This window comes from Mirounga angustirostris, unplaced genomic scaffold, assembly GCF_029215605.1.
Source record: "Mirounga angustirostris isolate CCGP_5_RB_7025 unplaced genomic scaffold, mMirAng1.0.hap1 SCAF_7, whole genome shotgun sequence".
NCBI lineage: Eukaryota > Metazoa > Chordata > Mammalia > Carnivora > Phocidae > Mirounga > Mirounga angustirostris.
The window spans coordinates 125,299,419-125,311,628 of NW_026991715.1; the positions used below are offsets into that span (position 1 = coordinate 125,299,419).

Consider the following 12,210-nt stretch of genomic DNA (forward strand, 5'->3'; position numbering starts at 1 on the left):
GGAATAATTACTAAGTGCCTTTATAATAGCCAAAAGAGTTAAGGGAAAGGAACTTTACATTTTGTGTTATTGTTTTGTGATTTGAAAACATTGGTAACATACCTTACCAATTTGGGTTTTTTAAAATTTATTTTTATATATTTTTTAGAGATTTTATTTTTTTATTTGAGAGAGAGAGCACACACAGGGGGAGGAGCAGAGGGAGAATGACAAGCATATTCCATGCTGAGTGCAGAGCCCAATGCAGGGCTCAATCCTGGGACCCTGAGATCATGACCTGAGCCCAAATCAAGTCAAGTGCTTAACTGACTGAGCCACCGAGGTGCCCCTGCCCTTACAAATTTATAAGGCTGATTTCTTTCCAATACTATTTAGGTAGTCAGGTTTGTTTTTTTCCAGGTGGAATAAAGACTTGATCATTGCCTCAGCATCAAATATTGAGTTGTAGAAATGCAGTAAATACTTGATAAATGAATGAAAAATTTAACCAGGAGTAGGTCTGTAGAAAATATTAATAATCTAAAAACAATGAAAAGTATGGGATTCGATTGTGAATGCTAACTAATGTAAATCGTTTGTTTTTAGGTGCTAGAGAATCATTACTGTCAGTCTCAGAGTGGACCCAACATTGAAAGTGATTGCAAAACAGATGCTGGCTGTTCTTTTGCAGTATCCACTCAAGGTGGGACTGAGGAAAGAAATGATCAAAATGAGTCTCATCAAAGTATCTTGAAGTAAGTTTTTGAGTATACATTCCTTTTCAGTGGATGATACCTGTTTGATGGTGTTTGGGCTTAGCGGCAAGAATCGAACTCTTAAAAGGTAAAGGAATGAGTATTTCTTTGAGCTGTGGAGAAGGAGGAAGTGAGTACTTTCTGAAGTGCTTTAACAATTAATTGCAAAATATGTTTCTTCCCTGATGGTCTAGCTTGTATCTTCTGAGAGAGGAGCTAATTCTCATTCTGAGAGATCCTCTCTTACTATATTAATTTCCTGTGTCAGAGGAAGTTAAGCTAATCATTTCATCCATTTTTACATATGAAGCAATGTATCTTTGAATAACAAGGTTGAGTTTTTAATAGCAGGAAGATTCCTTTGTGAGAATGGCAGATTTCATAGGTTGAAATTATTCCAGTAATTTGAGTAAATAAAAATGGGGATGTTTAGTTATTCATTGAACAGCCTTTTATTGAGCTTCTACTATGTACCAGACATGGTTAAAAAACAGAACACTATAAATATGAAACCTAATGTTCCTTTTCAGTAAACAGAATCAATTGAAAGCAAGCTTTTTGTTTCTAAGAACGAGTTATAATTCTATTTTTGTCAATAGAATGCCAACTGAAGCATATAATCCTGAAATAAAAGAAACCAAAGATGAGATTATTTCTGTTACTGATGATAGTGAAAAAGAATTTATAGATATTGATGAGGATCTTTTAGAAGTAGAAACATTTAACCAAGAGGAAATGGAAATACACCTATCAGACTATGAAGGTCAGTTCATTTGGCTAATCTTTTTATTTGGCTTTTATTAATTTGAAGTTGGTGAATGATTATCTGAGATAATTTATTTAGTCTTGTATCTAAATTAGTATGTTTACAATTGCCTAAAACCAAAAAGAGAGCATGGGATGTCTGGGTGGCTCAGTTGGGTAAGCATCCAACTCTTGGTTTTGGCTCAGTTTGTGACCGAAGCCCTCCGGCAGGCTCTATGATTGGTGGGCAGTCTTGCTCGAGATTCTCTCTGTCCCTTTCCTTCTGCCCCTCCCCAACGAAAATAAATAAATCTTAAAAAAAAAAGCATAATATTTATGAAATGTTGAACACATTACCTCTTAACCTGAATTTACAGTTCTTGGGCTTTTTGCCTTGATTATGTAACTATCATGGGCCTCTTCATTTTTGTGAACCAATTCTGTGAACCTTTCCTTGGCAGTCTTTGATAAAACAGAAACTCTTAGAACTTTGCATGGCGTTAAACACACTGATAAGAGGTCTTTCAAGGCTTATCTTGAATCCACTTGATGAAGAGGGGTTGTCTCTAGGTGTTTTTAAAAAACATTTTTATATGTCTGTTGACCATTTGTACATCTTGTTTGGAGAAATGTCTGTTCATGTCTTCTGCCCATTTCTTGATTGGATTATTTGTTCTTTGGGTGTTGAGTTTGATAAGTTCTTCATAGATTTTGGATGCTAGTTCTTTATCTGATAAGACATTTGCAAATATTGGGCGCCTGGGTGGCTCAGTTGGTTAAGTGACTGCCTTCGGCTCAGGTCATGATCCTGGAGTCCCGGGATCGAGTCCCACATCCGGCTCCCTGCTCAGCGGGGGGTCTGCTTCCTCCTCTGCCCTCTTCCCTCTCGTGCTCTCTGTCTCTCATTCTCTCTCTCTCAAATAAATAAATAAAATCTTAAAAAAAAAAAAAAAGACATTTGCAAATATCTTCTCCAGTTCTGTTGATGCTTAACATCACTCGGCATCAGGGAAATACAAATCAAAACCACGGGCGCCTGGGTGGCTCAGTTGGTGAAGCGACTGCCTTCGGCTCAGGTCATGATCCTGGAGTCCCGGGATCGAGTCCCGCATCGGGCTCCCTGCTCGGCAGGGAGTCTGCTTCTCCCTCTGACCCTCCTCCCTCTCATGCTCTCTGTCTCTCATTCTCTCTCTCTCAAATAAATAAATAAAATCTTTAAAAAAAAAATCAAAACCACAATGAGATATCACCTCACACTGGTCAGAATGGCTAAAATTAACAAGTCAGGAAGTGACAGATGTTGGCAAGGATGTGGAGAAAGGGGAACCCCCCTACACTGTTGGTGGGAATGCAGTCTGGTGCAGCCACTCTGGAGAAGAGTATGGAGGTTCCTCAAAAAGTTGAAAATAGAGCTACCCTCGACCCAGCAATTGCACTATTAGGTCTTTACCCTGAAGATACAATTGTAGTGATCTGAAGGGGCACCTGCACTCTAATGTTTAAAGCAGCAATGTCCACAATAGCCAAACTATGGAAAGAGCCCAGATGTCCATCAACAGATGAATAGATAAAGAAGATATGGTATATATTTACAATGGAATACACTCAACCATCAAAAAAAAATGAAATCTTACCATTTACAATGACATGAATGGAACTAGAGGGTATTATGCTAAGCAAAATAAGTCAGTCAGACAAAGGCAATTACCATATGACCTCACTCGTATGGAATTTTAAGAAACAAAACAGAGGATCATGGGGGAAAGGAGGGGAAAATAAAACAAGATGAAATCAGAGAGGGAGATAAACCGTAAGAGACTCTTAATCATAGGAAGCAAACTGAGGGTTGCTGGAGGAGAGGGTGTGTGTGGGGGGTAACTGAGTGATGGACTTTAAGGAGGGCTTGTGATATAATGAGTACTGGGTATTATATAAGACTGGTGAATCTCTGACCTCTGTCTCTGAAACTAATAATACACTATATGTTAATTAATTGAATTTAATTTAAAAAACTTTTTATAAGGAGGATAGAAAATATTTCTTCCATTATACTTGTTTCCTGTAATATTCCTGAACCTTATAAAAAGTAAACTGATTTTAGGTAATAAGAAATACTAAGTAATTGGCTTTAGATTTTTGTAAGTTTTTCCCCTAAGTTCCTGCTAGATTTCATATTCTAGTAGTCCATGTATTTTCAGTGAAATGTAAAAATATTCCCATTCTCTTTGAGCAGTATTAATTTCTTGAGATCTTATTGCTTGTCACTTGAATCCTGTAGCTGTCATACATCTGGTATAAGCAACATTTGATTTTTGAAGTGTGTAGACCATCTCTTTATATTTCAAGATGTAATTTTACATTTCTGCATTTAAAACCAGTTTGGCCATAATCTAGACGCATGCTTTTAATTCATAGACCTGCACATGTGACCTTTCTGAACAGAAATTTGCATGTATAATCTGTGTTTACTTGTAACTTTCTGGTAATATACTGCTTAATATCTGTGTATTCAAGTTTCTGAAGTTAATACCAATAAAAAGAAACCTAGACCATGTTCATTGGTTATACATGTTTGGAATGTTAACAACAAAAAAAAACAAAATGATTTTCTTCTTTTCTTTTTTTTTTTTTTAGATTTTATTTATTTGAGAGAGAGAGAGCTAGAGAGAGAGAGAGCACAAGCAGAAGGGAGGGTAGAGAGAGGGAGGGAGAAGCAGACTCCCTGCTTTGCAAGGAGCCTGATGAGGGACTCGGTCCCAGGATCCTGGGATCATGACCTGAGCCGAAGGCAGACGCTTAACCGACTGAGGCACCCAGGCGCCCTAAACTGATTTTTTTCAAATGGTCACTTTTCTCTTTCTCCTTGTTTCCCTATAGAAGGTACCAAAGAACCTGTTGGAAGTCTTAAAAGTTCCACTGTTGCCATTAACATGCAGACTTTACCACAGCATTTAGAAGAAGTAAGTCAATTAATAGTGGATAATGTTATTTAAATAATACTTAAGTGTTTTTATTTAATCATTCAACCAAGGCTATTATCTTTTTAAAAGTACACTGTGGGTTGTAGAGAACAGCCAGACCATGCAGCATTTTTCTTTCACTGAAATTCTGTCATTAGTAAGATGTCTAATAATTTTAGGTAATGAAATTTTTATTTCATAAACTGCTATAGTAAATTAACTTAATCAAGAGTAATAGAAGTGTTCTATATTCAGAATGTATAATTCAGCTGTAGTATGCAGTTTTTGCACATATATCACTTTTATGCATTATTTGTTTTCTCAAAACTGCACTGCATTTTCAGTTGGAACACAGACATTTCTAATTACTGAAAAAATTCCTTCAAAAGGGATTAGTTTTTCCTGTTTATAGTTGTTTTCAGATTGTACTTATTAATCATGTAGTGATGGGTATATGTAATTTACAGAGTATTTTTAAATGTAGCGTAAATAATTTCCACTGACATCGTTTGTCTTTGTATTTTAATATGCTCAGAGCCTCAGGCTGATGGGCCAAAGGCAATTCACACAGTTAAAAATCTGATCAGAACAGCACTGGGAATTCATTTTAATGTTTGGTTTCTCCCTTGCTTTTAGACTGTTGTTACTCCAAGTGAGTGGTTAATGTGAAACTCAGAACACCTAAGACAGTAATACCTATTTATATAACCCCTTTTCTTTTTGGGTACTATTAATTTTAACAGCATTCCACAGAAGAGGCTCAGTGTGTAAGGGAAGAACCATTGAAGACATGTATGGAGAAAAAATCAAGTGAACAGAAAGGGTAAGTAAGGGGGAGAAATAAGGAAGTGATTGTTACTGTCATCTGGGATTCATTTGTTGAAGAGGTTATTTTTCTCATAATATACAATATATATTTTATGGTGATATTGTGTTCCTAGTGAAATTTAACTTTATAGCAATGGTAAATGATGATCTTCAGTAAATATTATGGACTTCTAAATCTTAGTAGAGTGAAATAAGTAATGATATCTAAAATGCCTTTTGTTCTCCCATCACTATCAGCCTTATCAAAGTAAAATACAGCTGTAAATAGAGTTTATTCAGCTGCTAATTAGGGGAACACCTTGTCAGATTGATTTCATTTTTCTTGGATCAAATAAAGAACCATTATGAATCCCAATGTGTTTGTGTAATTGTTCACTGTTAGGGTGTGACTACTGCACACTATAGGGCTATTCGCCTGGCTAGCATATTATTGCTTCAAGGAGAGCCAGAGGCAGTTTTAATCTATTGCAGGTGGGACATGACTTCTTAATTTTTAGAATTTTTGAAGTTTTAGAATTTTAGAACTACCTTGGATAACAGAGGCAACATAATTAGGTTTTCTTTCTCTTCTCAATATAAAAATTTTGTTCATTTCTGTGGAGAGTTAAAAAAATATATTTTTTAAGATTTTATTTATTTGAGAGACAGAGTGTGAGAGAGAGAGAGCGATCACAAGCAGGGGGGAGGGGCAGAGGGAGAAGCAGACTCCCTGCTGAACTGGGAGCCAGATGCAGTACTCGATCCCAGGATCCTGGGATCATAACCTAAGCCAAAGGCAGACGCCCAACCAACTTAGCCACCCAGGCGCCCAACAAAAAGATATTTTAAATGTGATGTGCCTTTACAAATAGATACTTCTATTAATAAAAAACTAATCTTTACGGTTTTAAATGTAATGAGGGCTCTGTAGTGTTTCTGAGCCAAGTGTCTGCTTCTGCTATAGGTGGAATTTGAGGTCCCAGCTAACCTCAACTTCCCCATGTTAGATTCTTTTGTTTCTGCTGGGCAGTCAGCAGTGTTCAAGTTATATGTTCAGTCATCCAGACATATTCTTTGCTTTTTGTTTACATCTGTTACTAATTGCTATGGAGACAAATATAAACAGATTGTAATTATGAGCTAAGCATTATAGAGGATTAGAGAATGTTTAGACTCTTAGATGGTTGAGCATTAGATCCCCTGTATCTTAGGAAATGTGAAGAATATCTTCTTAATCAGTTATTAATCTTTAATTCTAGTATGATCGAAGCCTTTTCAATTCCTGAACACACTGTTCCTTATTCATTTTGTGTAGATACAAGTTCAGAAATTTCTAGGTAAGAATTTTTGTATACTCTACCATTTTGATATAATCATATTTTACAAGTAGATAAGAGAATGAGATGATGTCTACTGTGCCATTTTTAAATAATTCTAAATTTTTTGACTAAAAATTAATAGTAAAATGAAAGCAACACAAAGCATTGGAAGAGCAATGTAGGTACACATTTCTGACACCTTTAAGTTTATTATTGGAATATTTTCCTCTAACGGCTATGTTTTAGATATACAGAAACTATTCTAGAGTAGTCTTTTCTGAAAAAAAGAAGTATAGTTGACCCTTGGACAATACTGGTTTGAGTCACTTGGGACCCCTTACAAAATTTTTTCGATAAAAACAATATAGTATTCTAAATATATTTTTTCTTCCTTATGACTTTCTAAATAACATTTTCTTTTCTCTAGCTTACTTTATTGTAAGAATACAGTATGTAACACATATAACATACAAAATATGTAAATCAACTGTTTTTGTTATAGTAGTGTTTCTGGTCATCTGTAGGCTATGAGTAGTTAAGTTTTTGAGGAGTCAAGTTATATGTGGATTTTCGACTGTATGGGGGTTGGTCCCCCAACCCCCTTGTTGTTCACGGGTCAACTGTAGTGGATATATTACTTAAAGTTGCTTATTTTCAGCCTCTAACAGATTTCTAATAGTGTATGAAAGGCTTTTAATTCTCTCATAGAAGAGATTCATCCAGTTCTGTCTTTTGAACTTCTTTGACAGAATAGTGTGTTTAGTATTTAGAAATTTTGCTGAAATAGGATAACATAGCATAGCCTTACTTTAGGAGAATTCTCCATTATTGGAATTTATCTCATTGCTACTTGTTGGAAACAAAGGCCAATAAAGTTGTCTTAAAATAGGCAGGTCGAGGGGCGCCTGGGTGGCTCAGTCGTTAAGCCTCTGCTTTCAGCTCAGGTCATGATCCCAGAGTCCTGGGATCGAGCCCCACATCGGCCTCCCTGCTTGGTGGGAAGCCTGCTTCTCCTTCTCCCACTCCCCCTGCTTGTGTTCCTGCTCTTACTATCTCTCTCTCTCTGTCAAATAAATAAATACAATCTTAAAAAAAAACAATAAAGAATAGGCAAGTCAGTTATAATGCCTGTTTTTCATGGATTTGCCAAATAAAGTTTTGTTACTGAGCTTATTAGTATTAGATGCTTGATAAAAGGCAAATATTATTGCTGAAAGGGAATGAATGTAAACCCAAATAATCTAAATGTGATTCAATATATTCTTTTTAGAGATAATGATCAATTTAGTTGGATATAATAATACCTGCTCCCTTATTTAGTTTGTGAAATCAATTTGCTTAGAAAACATTTGAGTACCTGCTGTATTTAAGGAATCATCCCCAATCATTTTAGTTAAAAAAAACCCAAAAACTTATTTTGATCTTTAATTTTTATTCCTATGTAGGCATTTTTTGTTACTGTTTAATTATAAATATAAACTTTGTGATTTGTTTGGAAATGAAATGTTCACAATGCTGTTGTTTCACATTTAATGATCAACAGGAGTTTGCACTACCCATCTTAGAATTAAACATTTTTTTAAACCCATACTTTCTCTAGTTTTTCTTTTTTCTTTTTTTTTTTTAAATGCTATTTTTTTTTTTTTATTTGAGAGAGAGAATGAGAGAGAGAGAGCACACGAGAGGGGGGAGGGTCCGAGGGAGAAGCAGACCCCCCGCTGAGCAGGGAGCCCGATGCGGGGCTCGATCCCGGGACTCCAGGATCATGACCTGAGCCGAAGGCAGTCGCTTAACCAACTGAGCCACCCAGGCGCCCTTTCTCTAGTTTTCTTAACTCTATTCTGGATCATTAAATTAGTAACAAAAAATACTCCTGGTATAACTCATCAGAGTAATGGTCTCAAACTCAGATGTTTGCAGGGACCAGGCAAGTCAAATAAACGTGTGAACTGTTCTGGGTTGTAACACCATAGGGAAGGGACCATGGCTGACTAGACGTTAAATCTCCCTTAATAAAACAGCATTCACATGAGCACTGTGCTGATGACAAATGTTTCTGGTGGCTAAGGAGTATGGAGTGATAAGCTTTAGGGTTTAAATTTCCTGAAAACTTCCAGAAAGCCTTTAGAAGAAAAAGGTGAGATAAAAATATTCAGATTGTAGACATCTGATTTGGTTTTTTCTTGATTGTGTTTTTTGTATATATGCTTCCACCTAGTGCACAGATCTCTGCATTTAAAGATAAATCTTCCTCAGCTCCACCTTTCGTATCAAATGGAGTCAGTGTTGCTTCACAAACACCTGGGCCAACACATCAGCAGACCCAGAGAAATGAACCCAGGGCTCAATTGCCAGATTCTTCAGATTCTGTTAGGCAGATGCTCCAAGATGAAATGTTTAAATTAGTTCAGGTAAGCACATCTCCCTATAAACAAGTAAATCTACACGTATGATATATATGTAAGGATTTTAAATATGAACAAACTTTTAGAAATGGCCAAATCGAAATTAAATTTTAGGGTTGGTTTCTCTGCTTTGGGCACTCTTCATTTGTTATTCAGAGGTTCCTAACTCAAGGACCTAGAGTCCAGGCTGAGCTACTTACTTCTTACAATGACTTTTTAAAAAATTTTTATTTATTTTTATTTTTTTAAGATTTTATTTATTTGCGAGAGAGAATGAGAGACAGAGAGCATGAGAGGGAGGAGGGTCAGAGGGAGAAACAGACTCCCTGCTGAGCAGGGAGCCTGATGTGGGACTTGATCCCGGGACTCCAGGATCATGACCTGGGCTGAAGGCAGTTGCTTAACCAACTGAGCCACCCAGGCGCCCTCACAATGACTTCTTACACTTGAGCTCTTTGGGATGCAGAGCTGCCTCCAAAAGTCAGGTGGGTGACAGTCAAACCAGACCAGCGGACTCTAGCTCAGAGGTAGCCAAAGTTTGTTTTTTTTTTTTTAACACAATCTGTCACATATATTTCTTATCTTCAAACTGAACTTTGGCTTGGTTTGCAATTGTCAGCTGCATTTTTAAAGTACTGTTTGCTTTGATTTTTGTCATCTTTTTCTCAATTGGTTATCCTTTTCTTACCAACAATTTTAAGTTATTTCCCTTTTCTCTTTTATTTCTTAAACATTAATTTCCCTCAAATTTAATCCTCTATTCATGTATTCTGCACTCACTTCCATATCCTTTTATGTGATATACCATTTTTATACTGATGCTTGGCACTAATTTTCTCTTTGAACTAAGGGCCCTGATGAGAATACTTTTTCAGTATGTCTCACTGTCTCATGAAACTTATGGAAACTGACTTTATCTTGATTTTTCCCAGTCCCTTCTTTCCCTTTTCCCTTTAGTAGCATTAACTATTCTATCAGCTTAAAATTTTGGAAGCATTTCTGAAATTTTTTTTTGGATTACCAAGGGACTTTGCTGGTAGCTGCCCTGTATATTTAACGAATTCTCCAAATAATTCTGACGCACACAAAGGATTAAGAATCACTGTCTTAGAGAGACATCTTTGCCTTTTTTTCACTACCTATATCCAGTGTTCTTCTGTGCCCTCCTGATTCTTTTGCCCACACTGTATGTCAGTACAGTACTTGCTATTTCTATAGCTAATAGCCAGCTTTAGACTCAGAACTTCATACTTCCATTGTCTTTTTTTTTTAAAAGATTTTATTTATTTATTCATGAGAGACAGAGAGAGAGAGAGAGAGGCAGAGGGAGAAGCAGGCTCCCAAGGAGCAGGGAGCCCGATGCGGGACTCGATCCCAGGACCCTGGGACCACGACCTGAACCGAATGCAGACGGTTAACCATCTGAGCCACCCAGGCGCCCCTTCCATTGTCTTATATATACATTTCTCAAGACATTCTTCTTCAGACGCTGTTTTAATACTATTACTTTCCTGGTTTGAAATGTTCAGTAAATTTCAGGTACCAATTTGTATAATATCAAATCAGTCTAAATACAGAGTAAATGGAAATACACTAAAAATGTCAGTACTAGTTATCTTTGAGGATAGGATAATGAGTGATTTTTATTTTCTTTTTTTTTCTGTAATCATTTTTTTTTTTTTTAAAGATTTTATTTATTTTTTTGACAGAAAGAGACAGCGAGAGAGGGAACACAAGCAGGGGGAGTGGGAGAGGGAGAGAGAGAGAAGCAGGCTTCCCGCTGAGCAGGAGCCTGATGCGGGGCTCAATCCCAGGACACTGGGATCATGACCTGAGCCGAAGGCAGACGCTTAATGACTGAGCCACCCAGGCGCCCCAGCATTTTTTTTTTTTAATAATTGAAGGGAAATTACATTTTTTTTAACCTGTGTTTCCCTACCGGTATGTTTCATTAAGTGCAAATTCTTCTATTGGGCTTGAAAGACCCACCACCAGCTTTTACCTTCCGTCTTTTCCCTTCGTACACTCCTAAGTCCAGTGGTTCTCACAGTGTGGTCCCTGGATCAGTAGCATCAGCATCACTTAGATATTAGAAATATAAATTCTCAGGCCCCATCCCAGACCTATTGAAACTCTGGGGATGGGGCTCAGCAAAGAGTGCTTTCACAAGTCCTCCAGGTGATTCTGATTGCATGCTCAAGCTTGGGAACTCCTGCACTGCCTGTCCTCTCATGATAGCTGCTATTAATTTCCTGTTCCACTAAGCCAGCGTTTATGCTAGTGGTTCCCGTGCTTGTCCGCACACTGAGACACCTTGTCATCTTAAAAAATACTAATCCTGGCTTCCATCCCCAGATATTCTGATTTTATTGGTCTGGGTGTGGTCTGGCCATGGGGAATTTTAAATGCTTCTCAGGTGATTCTAACATGTAGCAGTTTGTCAACCACTGGTGCATGCCTTTGCCTTTCACCTCGTCTGCCTTTCCAGGGGAATTCCTCACTCTTCACCTGTTTGCTAATCTTTGCTTTTTCTTTCTTGAAAACACTCATTTTAGGACTTCTTTAATTATCCTCATTCCATTCCATCAGATCACTCCTTTATGATCTCTGGGATGTTTATGTAAAGTGCTTTATAGATAGTCCCAAGGCTCATTATGAGTTTATATTTACAGTTGACAGCTCCTTGAAAATAGGAAGGTATTATTTTTTCCTTTTTAAAAAAATCTCTCCCAGCTCTGCTTCCTGCTCAGCATTCATGGGTCTGACAGATTTTAAGATGGAAGTATGACTGTTGGTGGAATACTCAGATGATTGTTGTTGATTCTTTAGATTTTTTCACTATATTTTAAAATGTTTAATTTTTATTCTATTCTAGCTGCAACAGATCAACTTCATGAGCCTAATGCAAATAGTAGGATCATCCTTTACTAACCTCCCGGATATACATCAACGTCTACAGCAGCCTCAGCCCGTGCCTTTGGTGGGAAGTCAAGTATCAAACCCCACAAGAGGGAGTAGTGATGTTGATGACACCAGTAGAAATTTTAAGGAGAGATCTTTTATTAAACCACAGTCCATGGGCGAGTACACCACAGAGCCTGGCAAGAAGAGTCCACACGGCCATAAAGGAATTGTGCAGTCTGATCAGAATAGTAATGGAAATTTACAGGTAATACATTTAAAGATATCATTAAAGTTCTAGTAGTTCAGTTGTTGGCTTTTTGTTATTTGAGCAAATAAC

At 37.1% G+C, this 12,210-nt stretch overlaps 1 protein-coding gene across 13 annotated transcripts in view; it reads left to right on the forward strand.

Annotated features, from left to right (window-relative positions):
- Positions 1-12,210, forward strand: part of CPLANE1 (ciliogenesis and planar polarity effector complex subunit 1) — a 146,330-nt gene that overhangs the window by 78,144 nt on the left and 55,976 nt on the right. For 12 of the 13 annotated variants that reach the window (XR_008505067.2, XR_010413322.1, XR_010413323.1 and 9 more), the window contains 6 exons: positions 586-734; positions 1,334-1,497; positions 4,356-4,438; positions 5,182-5,261; positions 8,783-8,975; positions 11,845-12,138. Coding sequence is in view for 1 of the 13 variants with exons in the window: in XM_045862216.3 (XP_045718172.2) it covers positions 586-734; positions 1,334-1,497; positions 4,356-4,438; positions 5,182-5,261; positions 6,505-6,582; positions 8,783-8,975; positions 11,845-12,138 (1,041 nt within the window). In the remaining 12 variants the exon portion in view is untranslated. Of the gene's footprint in view, positions 1-585; positions 735-1,333; positions 1,498-4,355; positions 4,439-5,181; positions 5,262-6,504; positions 6,583-8,782; positions 8,976-11,844; positions 12,139-12,210 lie in introns of all 13 variants that reach the window. The other variant, XM_045862216.3, reaches the window with a different exon arrangement.